At 41.0% G+C, this 24,402-nt stretch overlaps 1 protein-coding gene across 1 annotated transcript; it reads left to right on the top strand.

Moving 5' to 3' along the window:
- Nucleotides 1-19,815: 19,815 nt before the first annotated feature.
- LOC120036115 (protein NLRC3-like) lies at nucleotides 19,816-23,900 on the top strand (the record flags this gene model as incomplete). The annotated part of the gene is made up of 8 exons (XM_038982590.1): nucleotides 19,816-19,849; nucleotides 19,951-21,233; nucleotides 21,339-21,853; nucleotides 21,937-22,110; nucleotides 22,190-22,363; nucleotides 22,532-22,705; nucleotides 23,164-23,210; nucleotides 23,347-23,900. Coding segments are annotated over 8 exons (2,955 nt in total), but the record flags the coding sequence as incomplete, so codon positions are not given.
- Nucleotides 23,901-24,402: the final 502 nt, after the last annotated feature.

Raw genomic sequence — 24,402 nt, forward strand, 5'->3', positions numbered from 1 at the left:
CAATGTTTCATGGATTCAACTTGAATATGAACATTTTCAGGATGAATCAAACCGCTGTATTTATTATTTATCAATATATTTCCTGTGAAAACGCTGTTGAATGAAAACTCCACCAGTAAATCTGTTGGCCAGCAAGTGGGGTTTTTCAGTGATTAAATGACATTTATTCAGCGCACGCGAGGGAACCACGTCTGCAAAGCCCGTTATGCAACTTAATATGGTAAGTATGAATATAAACTGATGACAAGTGCGTTGGAAAGGCGTGCATAAGAAGGGTGTAATTTCATAAGTTGAAATAGTGCCCATAGTGAATACACACATGCACTGCTTGAGTTCACATGAGGCGCGATCAGTTTCTCGTCCGTTGTACCGGGGCTTGTATTCAGAAGAAATGTGTGCCGACAACGACTGAACCAGTGGGTAACATTACGCAACGGTGCACCGGCCAAGTTATATCGATTGCACAGCAGTGAGCAAAACGGACCACCACTTTCCTGATCCTTCGTCACTTTACTTGACTGACTTGTCGAAACAGAGTGTTTTCTTTAGTGACAGCTTTACATAATTCCGATTCATGTCTTCTAACGTAGTTTCATCATGCGGATAATAATCACGATAATGCGCTGTCCGTCGCCTTTACCAATAATACCCTACCTCATATCCCTGTAGCCTATAACATCACATTGGATCATATTGATTAGGCTAATCAATACGAATCAACACCAATGTAAATAAGATGTGACTTATCATTTTGTAAAGTTGACATCAGTATTGTATTAACTTAACAATTATTCAGACGTATTTCCCTTAAATCATCTGTCTCTCTATGAAAGCCTAACTTCTCCACAACACTTTTCTACATAAAATTATAAAAGAACGTAACAAACCTCCGATGTTTTTGTCTTCTACCCGTAAAGTCCATTTCTTCCTCTAGGTCTTTATACGTATCCTTCCTATGTTGAGATATGAGGTGGTGGAGGGAGGGAGAGGTGGAGGTGGAGAGGGAGGAGACAGGTGGAGTAGAAGAGTGGGAGAGAACTTGAATGGGAGAAACTCCCCAAATACAGGTGTGCCATGCTTGTAGTGTCATACCCAAGAATACTCAAGGCTGTAGTCACGAGTATTCTTGCTTCAACAGAGTACTGATTAAAGGGTATGAATACTTATGTAAATGTGATATTTCTGGTAGTTGTTTTTAAAATAAATTTGCAAAAATGTCTGAACCTGTTTTTGCTTTGTTATTGTGTGTAGATTGATGAGAGGAAAAAAGCATTTTAATCAATTTTAGAATAAGGCTGTAACGTTTGAGTATAATTCCTCCTTTCCAGTGGTCCAGTGGTGGGAGAGGGAGATATCATGAAGGTCTACATTTTCATCGTGACTATGTACATGGTTGGGGTCACTTCCATTTCTCAATATCCATTTCTCAATATATTTTTCAATTATGAATTCTAACACCCAGGGGCCATTTAAATCAAATGTTATTGGTCCATACACATATTTATCAGATGTTATTGGTCCATACACATATTTAGCAGATGTTATTGGTCCATACACATATTTAACAGATGTTATTGGTCCATACACATATTTAACAGATGTTATTGGTCCATACACATATTTAAACCTGTTGAGGACAGAGGGCGCTGTTTTCACTTTGGGGGAAAATCGTGCCCAATTTAAACGGCCTCGTACTCAATTCTTGCTCGTACAATATGCATATTATTATTACTATTGGATAGAAAACACTCTCTAGTTTCTAAAATCGTTTGAATTTTGTCTGTGGGTAAAACAGAACTCATTTGGCAGCACACTTTCTGACCAGGAAGTGGAAAGTCTGAATTCGATGCTCTGTTCAAGGACCTGCCTATAAATGGGCATGATACGTATGACTATACGTGCACGTCATACACCTTCCCCTAGATGTCAAGAGGAAGTGAGAGAAGAAATTAGTTGATTATCTTGGTCTGAGATGGAATGAATCCTCTTGGAATGACGTGTCCTCCATTTTCGGTTTTCTGGAAGGTGCGTGGAGGGACCTGTAATTGCCTTCTGAAAAGCTGTCGTTATAGGCGAATACTATCTCCGGCTTTGATTTTATTTGATACATGTCACAATATCATCGTAAAGTATGTTTTGTCAATATAGTTTTATTAGATTATTGACATTTTTTCGGGACGTTAGGCGTGTTGCTTTGTCTGCATATGTTCAGGAAGGATAGCTTCGCGCCACTTGGCCAGTGTGCTTGCTAATTCAAGAGGGAAAAACGACGTTCTAAATCCAAACAACGACTGTTCTGGACAAAGGAACCCTTGTACAACATTCTGATGGAAGATCACCAAAAGTAGGACCCATTTTGTGATGCTATTACATATATCTGTCGAACTGTGTACTAGTAGTTTTGCGCCCAGGTTTTGGGCATCTCTCTGGCTATAACGTAAGCTGGATGTCGTAATGAAGATATTTTTAGAATTCTAACACTGCGATTGCATTAAGAACTAATGAATCTATCGTTTCCTATACAACATGTATTTTTTTGTAATGTTTCTGAATAGCTATTTGGTCAGAATAGGTGAGAGTCTAATAGAAATATCTACACATTCTGGAAAAAAGATGCTACGTTAGCACATTGTATAACCACGGATTTCAGCTCTAAATATGCACATTTTTGAACAAAACATAAGTGTATGTATAACCTGATGTTATAGGACTGTCATCTGAGGAAGGTTTATGAAGGTTAGTGAAATTTAATATCTTTTGCTGGTTTATTCGCTAACGCTAACGTGCCTATTGCTATCGCTAACGTGCCTTGATGAATGAATGCGGTTGTGTGGTAGGCTATTGTAGTAAGCTAATATAATGCTATATTGTGTTTTCGCTGTAAAACACTTAAAAAATCGGAAATATTGGCTGGATTCACAAGATGTTTGTCTTTAATTTGCTGTACACCATCGATTTTTCAGAAATGTTCTATGATGAGTATTTAGGTATTTCACGTTGGTCTCTATAATTACTCTGGCTGCTTCGGTGCTATTTTTGACGGTAGCTGTGATGGTAGCTGCAACGTAAAACTGATTTATACCTCAAATATGCAAATATTTCGAACAAAACATCGATTTATTGTGTAACATGTTATAGGACTGTCATCTGATGAAGTTGTTTCTAGGTTAGTTTGGTTGGATCTTGGTTAGTTATGTTGGTTTTGTGCATGCTACCTGTGCTGTGAAAAATGTCTGTCCTTTTTTGTATTTGGTGGTGAGCTAACATAAATATACGTGGTGTTTTCGCTGTAAAACATTTAAAAAATCGGACATGTTGGCTGGATTCACAGGATGTGTATCTTTCATTTGCTATATTGGACTTGTTAATGTGTGAAAGTTAAATATTTCAAAAAAATATTTTTTGAATTTCGCGCTCTGCCTTTTCAGTGGAATGTGGGAGGAGTTCCGCTAGCAGAACGCTGGGGCTGTAAAGGTTTTAACAGATGTTATTGTGGGTGCAGTGAAAATGGTCTAAAGTTGGCAGGAAGGTGAGTGTGTGTTTGTCTGCGCTTGTGTCTGTCTGTCTGTCTGTCTGTCTGTCTGTCTGTCTGTCTGTCTGTCTGTCTGTCTGTCTGTGTGTCTTCACATATATCTATATTTCTTAATTATTTTAGATTTGTCGGTATTGTTGTGTATTGTTAGATACTACTGCACTGTTGGAGCTAGGAACACAAGCATTTAGTTTAGCAGCTGTGAAAAGGGTTGAGGGTTTGAATGGTGCATCAGAAGAGTTCATGGTGGTGGATTGGCCTACACTGCAGGATGCAGGGGTTTCCTTTCACCAGCAGGATCCTGACATTTTAAAGGTCAAGAAGGTGGACTTTGTGGCCTTTATAGCTGTGGTAATTAATGGCACTGCCAAGGTGGAGAGAAGGTGGACTTTGTGGCCTTTATAGCTGTGGTAATTAAGGGCACTGCCAAGGTGGAGAGAAGGTGGACTTTGTGGTTTTTATGGCGGTGGTGATTAATGGCACTGCCAAGGTGGAGAGAAGGTGGACTTTGTGGTTTTTATGGCTGTGGTAATTAATGGCACTGCCAAGGTGGAGAGAAGGTGGACTTTGTGGCCTTTATAGCTGTGGTAATTAAGGGCACTGCCAAGGTGGAGAGAAGGTGGACTCTGTGGCCTTTATAGCTGTGGTAATTAAGGGCACTGCCAAGGTGGAGAGAAGGTGGACTTTGTGGCCTTTATAGCTGTGGTAATTAATGGCACTGCCGAGGTGGAGAGACAAAAAGTGAGTAAAAACACCCGAAACATGTTTAGAACTACAAATGAACTTTCTTCTGTCGATTCTTGATTTTTTTTATGTCACAATTCCAACCCTCTTATCCGGGCTTGGGACCCAAAAGAGACGCTGTGGCGGAGCTACTTAGTTTTTTTTCGTTTTCTTAATGTGGTTTGTTTTTTAACCTTATGGTCCACTTAGGAGCCTACAACAAGTCACAGTAAAACATGAACGTTTTTAATCATTACATTTTTTACATTGTATACAAAAACAATCTAAATGGACCAAAAAAAGACAATAGAATAAACTGTCAATGGCAAAGTGAGAAAATGATGGTAACTATTCTGGCCCTAATTCAGGTTAATTTTTTATTTTAATGTAAATCAGGGCGGGATCAGCCAGCGGCGACTTCCTGCATACGCGATTCATTTGCAGTCTGGACGCGGAGGGGTGAACATCTCCTGCTCTGACTGCAGCGCGACGACTGGGCCGCCTGTGAGTGCTTTGGGACGGGGGTGGGGCCCACGGCAGCACCCGCTGCTCGTTGAGAAGAGTGAGAACGATACGTGCTTTCACGTCAGAGTCTCCAAAAGTCTCAAATAACACCAGAAAAAGTTGCTAGTTTTGTCACTACTTTTTTGAAAATGTGTCGCTAGAGGGGTCTGAATACTCGCTAAATATAGCGACAAAGTCGAACCCAAATTGGCAACACTGTGTCGTTCTGCCTCCCAGGTTTGATGCACGAAGGTTATAAATTGTAATAAATTCCGTTGTGAAATTGTAAACTAATGATTTGAAATTACAGGTAATTTTCAGTCATTCTGTCTATATCAGAAAATCTAACAAGCTATTCGATTTTATTTTATTTTAAATTAATATATTTTATTATATTGTGAATATCAAAATAATAATCAAACTTATACTATATTCAATATTGTATAATTGTATTGGTGTATCTCATGCATTTCAATGAGTACAAGCTGATCAGGCTGACCTTCGGCTATATTTGGACCAAAACGGACGGACTAAATACAGCCCAGTTTTCGGGAAGACAATTTTGTGGGAAATAAAGTCCATGACTAACGGACCTGATATAGTCCTGATATAGTCCTGATATAGTCCTGATATAGTCCTGATATAGTCCTGATATAGTCCTGATATAGACCTGATATAGTCCTGATATAGTCCTGATATAGTCCTGATATAGACCTGATATAGTCCTGATATAGTCCTGATATAGTCCTGATATAGTCCTGATATAGACCTGATACAGTCCTGATATAGACCTGATATAGACCTGATATAGACCCTGATATAGTCCTGATATAGTCCTGATATAGTCCTGATATAGACCTGATATAGTCCTGATATAGTCCTGATATAGACCTGATATAGTCCTGATATAGTACTGATATAGTCCTGATAGTCCTGATATAGACCCTGATATAGACCTTATATAGTCCTGATATAGTCCTGATATAGTCCTGATATAGTACTGATATAGTCCTGATAGTCCTGATATAGACCCTGATATAGTCCTGATATAGACCTGATATAGTCCTGATATAGTACTGATATAGTCCTGATAGTCCTGATATAGACCCTGATATAGTCCTGATATAGACCTGATATAGTCCTGATATAGTACTGATATAGTCCTGATATAGACCCTGATATAGACCTTATATAGTCCTGATATAGTCCTGATATAGACCTGATGTAGTCCTGATGTAGTCCTGATATAGACCTGATATAGACCTGATATGGTCCTGATATAATCTTGATATAGTCCTGATATAGACCTGATATAGACCTGATATAGACCTGATATAGACCTGATATAGTCCTGATATAGACCTGATATAGTCTTGATATGGTCCTGATATAATCCTGATATAGGCCTGATATAGTCCTGATATAGTCCTGATATAGTCCTGATATAGGCCTGATATAGTCCTGATATAGTCCTGATATAGTCCTTATATAGTCCTGATATAGACCTGATATAGTCCTGATATAGTCCTGATATAGTCCTGATATAGTCCTGATATAGACCTGATATAGTCCTGATATAGTCCTGATATAGTCCTGATATAGTCCTGATATAGTCCTGATATAGACCTGATATAGTCCTGATACAGTCCTGATACAGTCCTGATATAGACCTGATATAGTCCTGATATAGACCTGATATAGACCCTGATATAGACCTGATATAGTCCTGATATAGACCTGATATAGTCCTTATATAGTCCTGATATAGACCTGATATAGACCTGATATAGTCCTGATATAGTCCTGATATAGTCCTGATATAGTCCTGATATAGACCGTGATATAGACCCTGATATAGACCTTATATAGTCCTGATATAGTCCTGATATAGTCCTGATATAGTCCTGATATAGTCCTGATGTAGTCCTGATATAGACCTGATATTGTACTGATATAGTCCTGATATAGACCCTGATATAGTCCTGATATAGACCTGATATAGTCCTGATATAGTCCTGATATAGTCCTGATATAGTCCTGATATGGTCCTGATACGGTCCTGATACGGCCCTGATACGGCCCTGATACGGTCCTGATACAGTCCTGATACAGTCCTGATATAGACCTGATATAGTCCTGATATAGTCCTGATATAGACCTGATATAGTCCTGATATAGTCCTGATATAGTCCTGATATAGACCTGATATAGTCCTGATATAGTCCTGATATAGTCCTGATATAGTCCTGATATAGTCCTGATATAGTCCTGATATAGTCCTGATATAGTCCTGATATAGACCTGATATAGTCCTGATATAGTCCTGATATAGTCCTGATATAGTCCTGATATAGTCCTGATATAGTCCTGATACAGTCCTGATATAGTCCTGATACAGTCCTGATATAGTCCTGATATAGTCCTGATATAGACCTGATATAGTCCTGATATAGACCTGATATAGTCCTGATATAGTCCTGATACAGTCCTGATAGAGTCCTGATATAGTCCTGATACAGTCCTGATATAGTCCTGATATAGTCCTGATATAGTCCTGATATAGTCCTGATATAGTCCTGATACAGCCGAAAATTAGCCGTACGTGGACGTCACGTGCTGAGTGGGACTCGTCATGGCCAGAAAAGGTGAGGAATTTATTATGATGTATTATGTTTATAAATTAAATATTGTCTAAGCAAGAAATGTCACATAAGAGTCTCGTCATATATTCCCCATCTGCACCAGGCTACTACTAGTCTACTTTTGTCTTCTTGCAATGCAAGACTTCCACCACTAGAAAGTGTAAGGACGCCTGGTCTAAAGTTAGCGGGAGGATTAGCAAATTCTCATGTCAAGTTCAGTTTTTATCAATGACAACATTTGCGTGAAAACTGGCACATGGATGTTTTGTGGCATATTTTGTGTGTAGATAACGTTTACAAATGAGGCATCTGGTATTCTGCATGCAGCAAAATACTTGAAATAGCTTATCTATTTACTGCTGTGAAGTGGGTCCAATTAAACGAGAGATGGGACGAATGGTAACCTCGTTGTAGGCCTGTATGCTACCTCGTGAGAATGAAACCATCACAGAAAAGGTGAGGGATTTATTATGCAACGATCATGGAAACTAAATAAATAATAACCTAGGAAATAAACGGCTTTTTCTAATTATTTTAAAATGCAAAGATAAACTGAATGGATGTTCTCTCTTCTCACTAACGGTAAATGATTGCATCTTGTTATCAACCTTGTTATTGTTATGAATAAGCGTGTCCATCATATCCCACATTTACATTAAATACTAATCTACTGGCCTGCTTGAAATGCAATACTTCAACCACTAGAAACGGTGCATACGCATGGTCTACAGTTAGCGGGAAGGAGAGTGTGTGTGAGTCTGTGTCGGTCTGCGCGTGTACTTTGTGTGTGTGTGTTGCAAAAACAAGAAAGATCTTAGCTGAGAATTCATCAAGGATTCTAATATTTTAGCTAGGCAAGAAAGTTGAGAAATAGGGCTGATTTACAGTGGGGAGAACAAGTATTTGATACACTGCCGATTTTGCAGGTTTTCCTACTTACAAAGCATGTAGAGGTCTGTCATTTCTATCATAGGTACACTTCAACTGTGAGAGATGGAATCTAAAACAAAAATCCAGAAAATCACATTGTATGATTTTTAAGTAATTAATTTGCATTTTCTTGCATGACATAAGTATTTGATACATCAGAAAAGCAGAACATAATATTTGGTACAGAACCCTTTGTTTGCAATTACAAAGATCATACGTTTCCTGTAGTTCTTGACCAGGTTTGCACACACTGCAGCAGGGATTTTGGTCCACTCCTCCATACAGACCTTCTCCGGATGCTTCAGGTTTCGGGGCTGTCGCTGGGCAATACGGACTTTCAGCTCCCTCCAAAGATTTTCTATTGGGTTCAGGTCTGGAGACTGGCTAGGCCACTCCAGGACCTTGAGATGCTTCTTACGGAGCCACTCCTTAGTTGCCCTGGCTGTGTGTTTCGGGTCGTTGTCATGCTGGAAGACCCAGCCACGACCCATCTTCAATGCTCTTACTGAGGGAAGGAGGTTGTTGGCCAAGATCTCGCGATACATGGCCCCATCCATCCTCCCCTCAATACGGTGCAGTCGTCCTGTCCCCTTTGCAGAAAAGCATCCCCAAAGAATGATGTTTCCACATCCATGCTTCACGGTTGGGATGGTGTTCTTGGGGTTGTACTCATCCTTCTTCCTCCTCCAAACATGGCGAGTGGAGTTTAGACCAAAAAGCTCTATTTCTGTCTCATCAGACCACATGACCTTCTCCCATTCCTCCTCTGGATCATCCAGATGGTCATTGGCAAACTTCAGACGGGCCTGGACATGCGCTGGCTTGAGCAGGGGGACCTTGCGTGCGCTGCAGGCTTTTAATCCATGACTGCGTAGTGTGTTACTAATGGTTTTCTTTGAGACTGTGGTCCCAGCTCTCTTCAGGTCATTGACCAGGTCCTGCCGTGTATTTCTGGGCTGATCCCTCACCTTCCTCATGATCATTGATGCCCCACGAGGTGAGATCTTGCATGGAGCCCCAGACCGAGGGGGATTGACCGTCATCTTGAACTTCCATTTTCTAATAATTGCGCCAACAGTTGTTGCCTTCTCACCAAGCTGCTTGCCTATTGTCCTGTAGCCCATCCCAGCCTTGTGCAGGTCTACAATTTTATCCCTGATGTCCTTACACAGCTCTCTGGTCTTGACCATTGTGGAGAGGTTGGAGTCTGTTTGATTGAGTGTGTGGACAGGTGTCTTTTATACAGGTAACGAGTTCAAACAGGTGCAGTTAATACAGGTAATGAGTGGAGAACAGGAGGGCTTCTTAAAGAAAAACTAACAGGTCTGTCAGAGCCAGAATTATTACTGGTTGGTAGGTGATCAAATACTTATGTCATGCAATAAAATGCAAATTAATTACTTAAAAATCATACAATGTGATTTTCTGGATTCTTGTTTTAGATTCCGTCTTTCACATTTGAAGTGTACCTATGATAAAAATGACAGACCTCTACATGCTTTGTAAGTAGGAAAACCTGCAAAATCGGCAGTGTATCAAATACTTGTTCTCCCCACTGTAGGTCACAAGGGTCAGCACCTTTGTGAAGGGGGAGTACATGGGCCACCTTCCAAACCTTGGGTGTACAAAACCTACATGGGCCACCTTCCAAACCTTGGGTGTACAAAACCTACATGGGCCACCTTCCAAACCTTGGGTGTACAAAACCTACATGGGCCACCTTCCAAACCTTGGGTGTACAAAACCTACATGGGCCACCTTCCAATCCTTGGGTGTACAAAACCTACATGGGCCACCTTCCAAACCTTGGATGTAATAAACCTACATGGGCCACCTTCCAAACCGTGGGGGTACAAAACCTACATGGGCCACCTTCCAAACCGTGGGGGTACAAAACCTACATGGGCCACCTTCCAAACCTTGGGTGTACAAAGGAGGATAGATATTAGTTCATCATGGGAGAACTGTAGCACCGGTGTTGTGGAGCAGAGCATGCTGGGCAATCTCCAGCTGAGGAGAAGGAAGTAACTAGAGAAAGTACAAGTTCCAGCCATCTCCTTTGTTTACCTTTTAGTTAGCATTATTTGTTTAAAACTTCTTGAGCCTAGGGAGGCGCCATTTCGACTTTGTAAAAATTAGTTCCCAAATTAAACTGCCTCGTACTCAATTCTTGCTCGTACAATATGCATATTATTATTACTATTGGATAGAAAACACTCTATAGTTTCTAAAACCGTTTGAATTATTTCTCTGAGTGAAACAGAACTCATTCTGCAGCAGGGAGTGAGATTTCAGAAATCGAGGTCCCTGTTCTGAGGTCAGTTTATAAGTCCCCATGTAAGCCATCGGGCTACATGCACTGCATACGCCTTCCTCTAGATGTCAGTAAGCGGGGAGAATTTGAATGGAGTGGATTGCGCAATCTGGGGCCCTATATAAGACCACGGAACGGAAGTACCGTTCTTTTTCAACGGTGCGCCTGGCGCATCAGGGACATCACAATCGCCTCCTGCAAAGCTTTCGTTTTAGCAGTTCTGTATCTCCGGTCATGTTTTTATTCGTTATAGTTGTTAAAGACATCATAAGGTAGTTAATTTAAACCGACTTATAGCAGTTTATATCAGTTTATTGCGATTTTCCTGGATTTCTTTGTGACGCGCTTTCACGAGTTGGACACCTCTCCAGTGGGTGGCTATCGTTAGCGGCTATTTCGACAGGACAAGAGGACATCTTTCAACCCAAAGACGATTGTTCTGGAGAAAGGACACCTTGCCCAAGATTCTGATGGAAGCTCAGCTAATAGTAAGCAGTCTTTATGCTGTTAATTCGTACTTATGTTGACAAATGTCAAATAATAATTGTATTTTTTAGTCAAGTTTATGAATAGTTTTCGATTAGATTAGGTGCCTCTCCAAGATGGCGCCGGACAGATTGCTTGAAGTTTTGGCCACTAATCACATTGTATAACCACGATTTGTGCCGCTAAATATGCACATTTTCGAACAAACTCTATATGCATTGTGTAATATGATGTTATAGGACTGTCACCTGAAGAATTCTGAGAAGGTTAGTGAAAAAAATTATATATTTTGGTGGTTTATACGTTATCGCTATGTTTGGCTTGAATCAATGCTGTTGTGATGTTTGCTATTGTGGTAAGCTAATATAACGCTATATTGTGTAAATCTGAAATATTGTCTGGATTCACAAGATCTGTGTCTTTCATTTGCTGTACGCTGTGTATTTTTAAGAAATGTTTTATGATGAGTAATTAGGTAATACACGTTGCTCTCTGTAGTTATTCTAGTCGCTTTGGTGAGAGTTGTGATGGTGGCTGCAATGGTAAACTATGATTTATACCTGAAATATGCACATTTTTCTAACAAAACATATGCTATACAATAAATATGTCATCAGACTGTCATCTGATGAAGTTGTTTCTTGGTTAGTGGCTATTTATATCTTTATTTGGTCGAATTTGTGATAGCTACTGATGGAGTAAAAAACTGGTGGAGTAAATAAAAAGTGGTGTCTTTTGCTAACGTGGTTAGCTAATAGATTTACATATTGTGTCTTCCCTGTAAAACATTTAAAAAATCAGAAATGATGGCTGGATTCACAAGATGTGTATCTTTCATTTGGTGTCTTGGACTTGTGATTTCATGAACATTTTATTATATGATATCCCTGTAACTTTAGGCTAGGCTATGCTAGTCAGCTTTTTTGATGGGGGGGATCCCGGATCCGGGTTTGTGAGGCGTTAGAGGTTTAAGCCAAGGCCAGTGTGAGTACTTTACTAATAACCACACACACTCTTGGTTAAAACAAGCCATACCTTAAAGTGCTTTAGGCCATACACTGTGCTGTGCCGTTCCTGCTCTATATGAATCAGCGTTATTAAACCACCTCAACTGGAATCCTACCTGTCAGTCATCTGAGCCCTTACCAGCACCTGGGAGAGAACACATGAAGTGATAAGAACCCTGTAAGAATTCCCAGTCCAACAGGTCCTCCACTTCAATGAGGATAGTACCAGATATTATCATCAGGTTAAACATATGGGTTAATGATGGGGGGGGGGGGGGGGGAGAACTGATCAAGCAGATCAGCCACAGTGGACTTCTTTTTCTCATCAATCATAAGACATCTAGCACATCACAGATAGTAAACTGTTGATACAAGACATCTAGCACATCACAGATAGTAAACTGTTGATACAAGGCATCTAGCACATCACAGATAGTAAACTGTTGATACAAGACATCTAGCCCATCACAGATAGTAAACTGTTGATACAAGACATCTAGCACATCACAGATAGTAAACTGTTGATACAAGACATCTAGCCCATCACAGATAGTAAACTGTTGATACAAGCCAAATGGAGTATGCACTACAGGTAGGCCTATGTGAATAATGCAAAAGCATGATGGCAAAAAGCCTCACAAGTAGACCATGTAGAAACCTGTTATGAATATGCTCCTTTATGATATCTAATGCCTGGCCAGGATGAGGAAGACATCCTACCCATTGCTGTTGATGGAGCTTTCCTTAGTTATAGAAGAGTAAGGGTTGGCTACTGAGGGCTTGTTTTCTCTTCACATTGTTAGAGGTGAATAACTTTCTAAATAGGGTCATCTGCTCATCTCTCGTTCCATGATGGGCGTACGGACACGTAGCCTACATGGAGGGGTTTACCACATCCAAAATAACAACAGGAGATGGAGATGAGTCTACATGGAGGGGTTTACCACATCCAAAATAACAACAGGAGATGGAGATGAGTCTACATGGAGGGGTTTTACGTACATCCAAAATAACAACAGGAGCTGGACATGTAGTCTACATGGAGGGGTTTTACGTACATCCAAAATAACAACAGGATCTGGACACGTAGCCTACATGGAGGGGTTTATCACATCCAAAATAACAACAGGAGCTGGACATGTAGTCTACATGGAGGGGTTTATCACATCCAAAATAACAACAGGAGCTGGAAATGTGGTCTACATGGAGGGGTTTATCACATCCAAAATAAAAACAGGATCTGGACACGTAGCCTACATGGAGGGGTTTATCACATCCAAAATAACAACAGGAGCTGGACATGTAGTCTACATGGAGGGGTTTACCACATCCAAAATAACAACAGGAGCTGGACATGTAGTCTACATGGAGGGGTTTATCACATCCAAAATAACAACAGGAGCTGGACATGTAGTCTACATGGAGGGGTTTACCACATCCAAAATAACAACAGGAGCTGGACATGTCGTCTACATGGAGGGGTTTACCACATCCAAAATAACAACAGGAGCTGGACATGTAGTCTACATGGAGGGGTTTATCACATCCAAAATAACAATAGCAACAGGAGCTAAAATGATGTACAGAGGATTCCCAGTCACACTTCTGATGGTCCCAAACTTGATGTTTTAATACAACTTTGGTGATTAAGATATATTTCAAAAGTGGTCTCACGAGCCACACCCTTTATCGATAGATTAGAGTAAAAGGTATTAGGCAGGACAAAAAAAGGAAGCTCTGCTTGGTTTGTAATCAAATGAAACAAAATGGTAAAAAAAAACACATTTGTTTTTATGTTTCTAAATACCAGGTTTACTGGCACAAAAAACACATCTCTCTTGTTCCATGAGCATATGGGTACTGTGTGTCACGGCTGGAAAGGCTGCCATTCCGCTGTCAAAATCCATGCCCCAACAGAGGCCTCCTGAGTGGCCCAGCGGTCTAAGGCACTGCATGCAGTGCTGAGGTGTCACGACAGCTTGGTGGATGATCCAAGGCTGTTGTAGCCGGGAGCTCCAAAGGGCGGTGCCCAATTGGCCCAGCGCTGTCTGGGTTAGGGGCTGGGGGGCTTTCCTTGGCTCAAATAAATGTCACATTTTACTTTTCATTGCAAGTTAGGAGAATTAACATAGTAGGTTAGGATAATTAATATAGTAGGTAAGGAGAATTAACATAGTAGATTAGGAGAATTAACATAGCAGTTAGAAGTTCAGAAAATGGTTAGCTAAAATGCAACAAATGTCAACTTTTGAGATTAATCGGACAAATGCTGGATCCCTTCTAACCATGACCTGTTACCTCCAACACATTGATATGGCTGACTTCCTGATTAAGTGAGTAGTGTGTTAAGAAGTAGTCAGCTTAGCGGGTCATGTTTCAGAGGACACGTCACCACCAAATTATAGTGATCAGACTGCATAGTAACCATATATGTTATCTCACTCACTCACTCACTCACACACACACACACACACACACACACACACACACACACACACACACACACACACACACACACACACACACACACACACACACACACACACACACACACACACACACACACACACACACACACACACACACCCCTCAAAACAAACAAACTATCAATAATGACTGCAAAGGGGAGAAGTGGCAGCCAGATGCGTCATAGGGTGGTTCCTACAGGGAGGAGGTGTATCAGTAAAATACATGTTAACTCGACTCTCCCTTCAGTTCACCAGACAGCAGGATGGAGAGCAGAGATCAACACAGAGGGGAGAAATATATTACTACTGTAAGTTGCTGTCGTGTGTGTGTGTGTGTGTGTGTGTGTGTGTGTGTGTGTGTGTGTGTGTGTGTGTGTGTGTGTGTGTGTGTGTGTGTGTGTGTGTGTGTGTGTGTGTGTGTGTGTGTGTGTGTGTGTGTGTGTGTGTGTGTGTGTGTGTGTGTGTGTGTGTGTGTGGGTGGGTAGGTTTGCATGTGTGTTTGTCCCAATCATCTCTCCTTCCTCCAAAAGTGTGCACTTCTTCACTTATTTTCACTGATTATAAATAGTCAAGGCAATATGTGAAGATTATGTTAACTTTTTTATAAAAGCATGAAACTTGGTACACTTGTACAGTTTGGGACCCTGAACACTGTGTTCTGATGTTTAATTCAGCAGATATGGAAAATACATTGTCAGGTAATGGTGAACTGGAAAATGGCCACTGGTAAGTGTTTTTGCGATGGCTCCATATCTGAAAAATGTTCAGGGCTCCAAACTGTACAAGTATACCAAGTTTCATGCTTTTATGAAAAGTGAACATATCACCTAAAATTTGACAGAAATTGGACTAAAAGGAAACAAACATATTAAACATCCAGGCTTTCACAGTGTCAAATCATGTCGTTACTACCCTGCATGAATACCGCTCTGGGATACGAATAATAACGTTGGCTAGGGAGCCAGCCAGCTAATGTTAGCTAGCTAACAGTACACTTTAATTTCTGCCCAAAAACGCATTTTGATAAAAGGCTCTCCAGTGAAGTCATGACTATCGACATACGCCTGGTTTCCTGAATTGGTCACACATTAGTGTATGACAAGGAGTGGCATGATGTCACAAGCAGACAGGCTAGGGAGCTGGGCCTTCTGCCAGGGAACTCCCACTCCTTCAGAAAGTTAACAAACAGACTGGCTTCAGCTGTGGGCGTGGCAGTGCAGACAAGTTTGCTTTAAGGGGAACTGCTGGCCAATGGGGTGGAACTTTGGCTTGGAACCGTGACACTTACACCAGAGTAATAAATCCAGGTGTTGTATTTACATAAAATGAAGAGGTCTGGTTAATGATACATGAGTTAAGGTTAGACTGACACCCTGACAGGGTCTATAACATTACCTATTCCATGGAAACATACAGACAATCACATTGGACAATGTTTCCTCCACATAAGAAACATCTTATAGACTGTCTTAGTTTATCAGTAACTGTCAAAATGGAGGAGTAGGTGAAGACATGACAGATTATAGACTGTCTTAGTTTGTCAGTAACTGTCTGAATGGAGGAGTAGGTGAAGACATGACAGATTATAGACTGTCTTAGTTTGTCATTAACTGTCTGAATGGAGGAGTAGGTGAAGACATGACAGATTATAGACTGTCTTAGTTTGTCAGTAACTGTCTGAATGGAGGAGTAGGTGAAGACATGACAGATTATAGACTGTCTTAGTTTGTCAGTAACTGTCTGAATGGAGGAGTAGGTGAAGACATGACAGATTATAGACTGTCTTAGTTTGTCAGTAACTGTCTGAATGGAGGAGTAGGTGAAGACATGACAGATTATAGACTGTCTTAGTTTGTCATTAACTGTCTGAATGGAGGAGTAGGTGAAGACATGACAGATTATAGACTGTCTTAGTTTGTCATTAACTGTCTGAATGGAGGAGTAGGTGAAGACATGACAGATTATAGACTGTCTTAGTTTGTCAGTAACTGTCTGAATGGAGGAGTAGGTGAAGACATGACAGATTATAGACTGTCTTAGTTTGTCATTAACTGTCTGAATGGAGGAGTAGGTGAAGACATGACAGATTATAGACTGTCTTAGTTTGTCATTAACTGTCTGAATGGAGGAGTAGGTGAAGACATGACAGATTATAGACTGTCTTAGTTTGTCATTAACTGTCTGAATGGAGGAGTAGGTAAAGACATGACAGATTATAGACTGTCTTAGTTTGTCAGTAACTGTCTGAATGGAGGAGTAGGTAAAGACATGACAGGTTATAGACTGTCTTAGTTTGTCAGTAACTGTCTGAATGGAGGAGTAGGTAAAGACATGACAGGTTATAGACTGTCTTAGTTTGTCAGTAACTGTCTGAATGGAGGAGTAGGTAAAGACATGACAGATTACAGACTGTCTTAGTTTGTCAGTAACTGTCTAAATGGAGGAGTAGGTAAAGACATGACAGATTATAGACTGTCTTAGTTTGTCATTAACTGTCTGAATGGAGGAGTAGGTAAAGACATGACAGATTATAGACTGTCTTAGTTTGTCAGTAACTGTCTGAATGGAGGAGTAGGTGAAGACATGACAGATTATAGACTGTCTTAGTTTGTCAGTAACTGTCTGAATGGAGGAGTAGGTAAAGACATGACAGATTATAGACTGTCTTAGTTTATCAGTAACTGTCTGAATGGAGGAGTAGGTGAAGACATGACAGATTATAGACTGTCTTAGTTTGTCATTAACTGTCTGAATGGAGGAGTAGGTAAAGACATGACAGATTATAGACTGTCTTAGTTTGTCATTAACTGTCTGAATGGAGGAGTAGGTGAAGACATGACAGATTATAGACTGTCTTAGTTTGTCATTAACTGTCTGAATGGAGGAGTAGGTGAAGACATGACAGATTATAGACTGTCTTAGTTTATCAGAAACTGTCTGAATGGAGGAGTAGGTAAAGACATGACAGATTATAGACTGTCTTAGTTTGTCATTAACTGTCTGAATGGAGGAGTAGGTGAAGACATGACAGATTATAGACTGTCTTAGTTTGTCATTAACTGTCTGAATGGAGGAGTAGGTGAAGACATGACAGATTATAGACTGTCTTAGTTTGTCATTAACTGTCTGAATGGAGGAGTAGGTGAAGACATGACAGATTATAGACTGTCTTAGTTTATCAGAAACTGTCTGAATGGAGGAGTAGGTGAAGACATGACAGATTATAGACTGTCTTAGTTTGTCATTAACTGTCTGAATGGAGGAGTAGGTGAAGACATGACAGATTATAGACTGTCTTAGTTTATCAGAAACTGTCTGAATGGAGGAGTAGGTAAAGACATGACAGATTATAGACTGTCTTAGTTTGTCATTAACTGTCTGAATGGAGGAGTAGGTGAAGACATGACAGATTATAGACTGTCTTAGTTTGTCATTAACTGTCTGAATGGAGGAGTAGGTGAAGACATGACAGATTATAGACTGTCTTAGTTTGTCATTAACTGTCTGAATGGAGGAGTAGGTGAAGACATGACAGATTATAGACTGTCTTAGTTTATCAGAAACTGTCTGAATGGAGGAGTAGGTGAAGACATGACAGATTATAGACTGTCTTAGTTTGTCATTAACTGTCTGAATGGAGGAGTAGGTGAAGACATGACAGATTAGAGACTGTCTTAGTTTGTCATTAACTGTCTGAATGGAGGAGTAGGTGAAGACATGACAGATTATAGACTGTCTTAGTTTATCAGAAACTGTCTGAATGGAGGAGTAGGTGAAGACATGACAGATTATAGACTGTCTTAGTTTGTCAGAAACTGTCTGAATGGAGGAGTAGGTAAAGACATGACAGATTATAGACTGTCTTAGTTTGTCAGAAACTGTCTGAATGGAGGAGTAGGTAAAGACATGACAGATTATAGACTGTCTGAATGGAGGAGTAGGCAAAGACAAGACAGATTATAGACTGTCTTAGTTTGTCAGAAACTGTCTGAATGGAGGAGTAGGTAAAGACATGACAGATTATAGACTGTCTTAGTTTGTCAGTAACTGTCTGAATGTAGGTAAAGACATGACAGATTATAGACTGTCTTAGTTTATCAGAAACTGTCTGAATGGAGGAGTAGGTAAAGACATGACAGATTATAGACTGTCTTAGTTTGTCAGTAACTGTCTGAATGGAGGTAAAGACATGACAGATTATAAAAAGTGGACTGAGGATATTCTGATGATTGTTTGACTACAATTCTGACTTTATTAATGTTATTTTACTCTGTAGCAGCTGATGTTTCTAACTCTGTAGAGGCCAAAGTCTTTGGTTTATCTCCCTACAAGCCTCTGGGGTTAATGTTTACAGAACATTTATTGCTGTTTTATCAGGGTATAAAGGTCTGCTTACCTCACCCAGGATACCAGCCTGTCAGTTAGACATGTTCTCTGCTTGTGCTGGTTGATACTAACAATGCTCAGACAAATGTACAGTTTGGTTATTTATTATTGTTGCTGAGTGAGCTGTGACTAACATCTAAAACGAGTCTCTCTGGGGAGAGAGAGGAGGAGACCACTGCCTCTAAAATGAGTCTCTCTGGGGAGAGAGAGGAGGAGACCACTGCCTCTAAAATGAGTCTCTCTGGGGAGAGAGAGGAGGGGACCACTGCCTCTAAAATGAGTCTCTCTGGGGAGAGAGAGGAGGGGACCACTGCCTCTAAAATGAGTCTCTCTGGGGAGAGAGAGAAGGAGACCACTGCCTCTAAAACGAGTCTCTCTGGGGAAAGAGAGGAGGAGACCACTGCCTCTAAAATGAGTCTGTCTGAGGAGAGAGGAGGAGACCACTGCCTCTAACATGACTGAAGACACCAGTTCTGAGAGGTAAGAGATACATTGTAAAATGTACAGTTCTCTTAATAAAACAACATTTTGAGAAAAGTGTTACCAAGATCATTTAAGTCCGAAAATCTAATGACCAAATTGTTGCTTTAAAAATAAACTATAGGACTTCCATTATACAGTTGTTAAAATGAAGTAGATGAGGTATTGATGAGATATTGATGAGGTGATCTGTCTCCCTGTTTTGTTCAGTGTCCAGAAGCCCAGAGCAGAGTCACCTACAACCAGCCTGCTATCAATGAAGAGTGATCAGCCACCTGCTTTCAGCCAGGAACCATTACCAGATGACAATAAGGAAGTGGAGAGTTTGGACAGTGAGAATGCATTAAAGATCACACACAACCTTCTGGACAGAAGAAGTAAGACTGTGTTTCATACAATATTACAAAGAACGGTACAAAGGCCCTTATAAAACACACACACAAACTTATGAGTCCCAACTCTCATTGTTTTCCTACAGGTCAAACTCTGCTGACAGTCCAACAAGACATTAAGGCTAAACTGAAACACAAGTATCAACACATATCTGAAGGAATTGGACACCATGGAAACCAAAGTCTGTTCAAGGACATCTACACAGAGCTCTACATCACAGAGGGTGGAAGTGGAGGGCTCAATAATGAACATGAGGTTAGACAGATAGAGATGGCATCCAAGAAACAAACCACACAAGAGACACCAATCAAATGCAACGACATCTTCAAGCCTTTACCTGGACAAGACAAACCTATCAGAACTGTGCTGACAAAAGGAATCGCTGGCATTGGAAAAACAGTCTCTGTGCAGAAGGTCATCCTTGACTGGGCAGAGGGAAAAGCAAATCAGGATGTTAATTTCATGTTTCCTCTTCCTTTCCGTGATCTGAACCTGAAAATGGACCAATACAGTCTGATGCAACTTCTTTCCCACTACTTCTCAGAGCTGAAAGAGATAGACAGCATTGAAGATGGTGAAACCAAAACTGTTTTCATTTTTGATGGTCTGGATGAGTGTCGACTTCCTCTAGACTTCAAAAACAATGAGAAGTGCTGTGATGTCACGAAGCCAACCTCAGTAGATGTGCTGCTGACAAACCTCATTGAAAAGAATCTGCTTCCCTCTGCTCTCCTCTGGGTAACCTCAAGGCCTGCAGCAGCCAATCAGATCCCTCCTGAGTGTGTTGACCAGGTGACAGAGTTACGAGGGTTCAATGATCCACAGACGGAGGAGTACTTCAGGAAGAAAATCACAGATCAGAACATGGCCAATGAAATCATCAAACACATGAAGAAATCAAGGAGCCTCCACATCATGTGCCACATACCAGTCTTCTGTTGGATATCAGCCACTGTCCTTGAGATGATGCTGAAAGTGGCAGAGAAGGATGAAGTCCCCAAAACTCTGACCCAGATGTACTCACACTTCATACTCATCCAAATCATTGTGAAGAACAGGAAGTACAACAAAGCCAAAGAGACAAACCCAAAGGAACTGTCTCAGTCAGACAAAGAGATGATCCTGAAACTGGCAAAGCTGGCTTTCCAACAGCTGCAGAAGGGCAACCTGATCTTCTATGAGGAGGACCTGAGAGAGTGTGACCTTGATGTCACAGAGGCATCAGAGTACTCAGCATTGTGTACAGAGATCTTTAAAGAAGAATCTGGGCTGTACCAAGAGAAGGTCTACAGCTTTGTACATCTGAGCATTCAGGAGTTTCTAGCAGCAGTTCATGCTTTAGAATCATGTCTGGACAAGAAGGAAAATGTTTTCCCTCCTAAAGCAGTCACTAGTGATGATGATGATGATGTCACTAAGAGTCAAGATAATTATGAAAAGAGCCGATTCAAATTCTGGTCAGACAAGTTGAAGTCAGACAAGTTGAAGTCAGACAAGTTGAAGTCAGACAAGTTGAGGTCAGACAAGTTGTCTGACTTACACAGGACAGCAGTGGACCAGGCCTTGAAGAGTAAGAATGGACACCTGGACCTGTTCCTCCGCTTCCTTCTGGGTCTCTCACTGGAGTCCAATCAGAATCTGTTACGAGGCCTTCTGACACAGACAGGAAGTACAACACAGACCAATGAGGAAACAGTCAGGTACCTTTCAGACAAGATCGAGGAGGAATCCTCACCAGAAAGGATCATCAACCTGTTCCACTGTCTGAATGAACTTGGTGCCAACTCTCTAGTTGAAGACATGCAGACCTCCCTGCGATCAGGAACTCTTTCAGAAACAAGACTAAAACCTGACCAATGTTCAGCCCTGGCCTACCTGTTACTGATGTCAGAGGAGGTGCTGGAGGAGTTTGACCTGAAGACATACAACACATCAGAGGAAGGTTATCAGAGGTTGCTGCCGGTAGTGAAAACCTGCAGGAGAGCACGGTAAGTTCTGTTATTGAGTTGATGTTTACAGTATCATTATAATGAAGGATTTGTATATCTAACAGATTATCTCCTCTCTCCAGACTGGATCACTGTAAACTCACATATAAATCCTGTGAGACTCTGGCCTCAGCTCTGCAGACACCAAACTCCCCCCTGAGAGAACTGGACCTCAGCTACAATGACCTGGGAGACAGAGGAGTGGAGCTGCTCTGTGTTGGACTAACCAGTCCATGCCACAACATACAGACACTAGTGTGAGTTAACTTTCTTCAGTATGACTTATTATGTGGATGTTTTAAACATGTGTTAATCATGTGCTCTTCTGCCCTCTAGTCTGGGTCAATGTGGTCTGACAGAGGGTTGCTGTTCACATCTGGCCTCTGTCCTGAGTTCACCAAACTCACAACTGAAACAACTGGAGCTGAGAGACAATGACCTGCAGGACTCAGGAGTTACACTGCTGTCTGCTGGACTGGAGGATCCAGACTGTAAACTACACACACTGGGGTAAGTACAGCTGTTTCTGTCAGGTCAGTACTGAGCTTAGTAAAACAAATACTCTGAAAATCTGATGTTTTATCACAATGTTTGTGTCATGGACAAATGTATGGGTGACCTACAAGATGATTGACAGCAGTACACCAACCTAGACAGCTGGTGTGTGTTTCTCTGTAGGCTGTCTGGCTGTTTGGTCACAGAGGAGGGCTGTGCTGCTCTGTCTTCAGCTCTGAGTTCAAACCCCTCCCACCTGAAAGAGCTGGACCTGAGCTACAATCACCCAGGAGACTCTGCAGGGGGACTGCTTTCAGCTGCTCTGGTTGATCCCACATATAAACTGATGAAGCTGAAGTAAGTCAGAATAGATGTCCTAATAGTGTGAGCAGCGGTTGTGTCATATGTAGTGTAGTAGGGTCAGTAACATGAGGACATGATGGTAGAATTAAGGGGAATTTACCCAGCAGGCTTAGCACTCCAACACAGCATACATCATCCCCACATGAATACTCTTCTTCTGCATCTCTGATATCCTGTTGGAATTGTACTCTGTTCTGTATGCAGTAGGTAGGATAGAATACCTGTATGTCTCTAGTAATGAATTGTACTCCGTTCTGTATGCAGTAGGTAGGATAGAATACCTGTATGTCTCTAGTAATGAATTGTACTCCGTTCTGTATGCAGTAGGTAGGATAGAATACCTGTATGTCTCTAGTAATGAACTTGGATAGTGCACCAGGACACAACAATATGGTTTAAATGTTGACTGCTTTATTAGGTCTTTGTCAGTCAATAACCTGTTTCTCCTACAGTGTGGATCATGGTGGAGAGTGCAGGCTGAAATCAGGGCTGAGGAAATGTAAGTCTCTTCAATCCTAATTAACTGCATATTCAGAACTATAGTAACATAGTAACTAATCAATACTTGTTCTGTTCATACAATAAAACATTTTATATGAAGATGTGGTTTGATTAAACTCTCCTTTTGTCTACAGATGCCTGTCATCTCACCCTGGACCCAAATACAGCAAACCCAAACCTGATACTGTCTGAGGGGAACAGGAAGGTGACATGGGTGGAAAAGAAGCAGCATTATGAAGACCATCCAGACAGATTTGACTATCATTGCCAAGTTGTCTGCAGTGAAGTCATTTCTGGATGTCGTTATTACTGGGAGGTGGAGAGGGATGGTGACTGGGCTGACATTGGTGTGGTGTACAAAGGAATGAAGAGGAAGGGAAGGGAGGATGACAGTTGGATTGGACTCAATAGGAAGTCCTGGTGTTTATACTGCTATGACAGTGCTTATGAATTTATCCATGCTGGAGTCAACAGATCCATCTCTGGTCCTGTTTCTAAAAGAGTTGGAGTGTATCTGGACTGGCCAGCTGGTACTTTGTCCTTCTATAGTGTGTCCTCCTCTGGTACACTGACACACCTCTACACAGAACACACCACATTCACTGAACCCCTCCATCCTGGATTTGGGGTTTACTCCTCCTCCTCAGTGACCCTGTGTCAGATAGATGACCAACACATTCAGAGGTGAGTCATAGCAATGTTTCATCATTTGTTTTCCTCTGGAATCATTTCTACAGTTCGATTAGTTGTTTGTTTTAATGTGTTCTGTTGGACCCACAGACAGTTAGATTAGTAGTAGTGGTGTGTTTTAATGTGTTCTGTTGGACCTACAGACAGTTAGATTAGTAGTAGTGGTGTGTTTTAATGAGTTCTGTTGGACCTACAGACAGTTAGATTAGTAGTAGTGGTGTGATTTAATGTGTTCTGTTGGACCTACAGACAGTTAGATTAGTAGTAGTGGTGTGTTTTAATGTGTTCTGTTGGACCTACAGACAGTTAGAATAGTAGTAGTGGTGTGTTTTAATGTGTTCTGTTGGACCTACAGACAGTTAGATTACTAGTAGCGGTGTGTTGTAATGGGTTCTGTTAGACCTACATACAGTTAGATTAGTAGTAATGGTGTGTTTTAATGAGTTCTGTTGGACCCACAGACAGTTAGATTAGTAGTAGTGGTGTGATTTAATGTGTTC

Source organism: Salvelinus namaycush, unplaced genomic scaffold (assembly GCF_016432855.1).
Source record: "Salvelinus namaycush isolate Seneca unplaced genomic scaffold, SaNama_1.0 Scaffold121, whole genome shotgun sequence".
Lineage (NCBI taxonomy): Eukaryota > Metazoa > Chordata > Actinopteri > Salmoniformes > Salmonidae > Salvelinus > Salvelinus namaycush.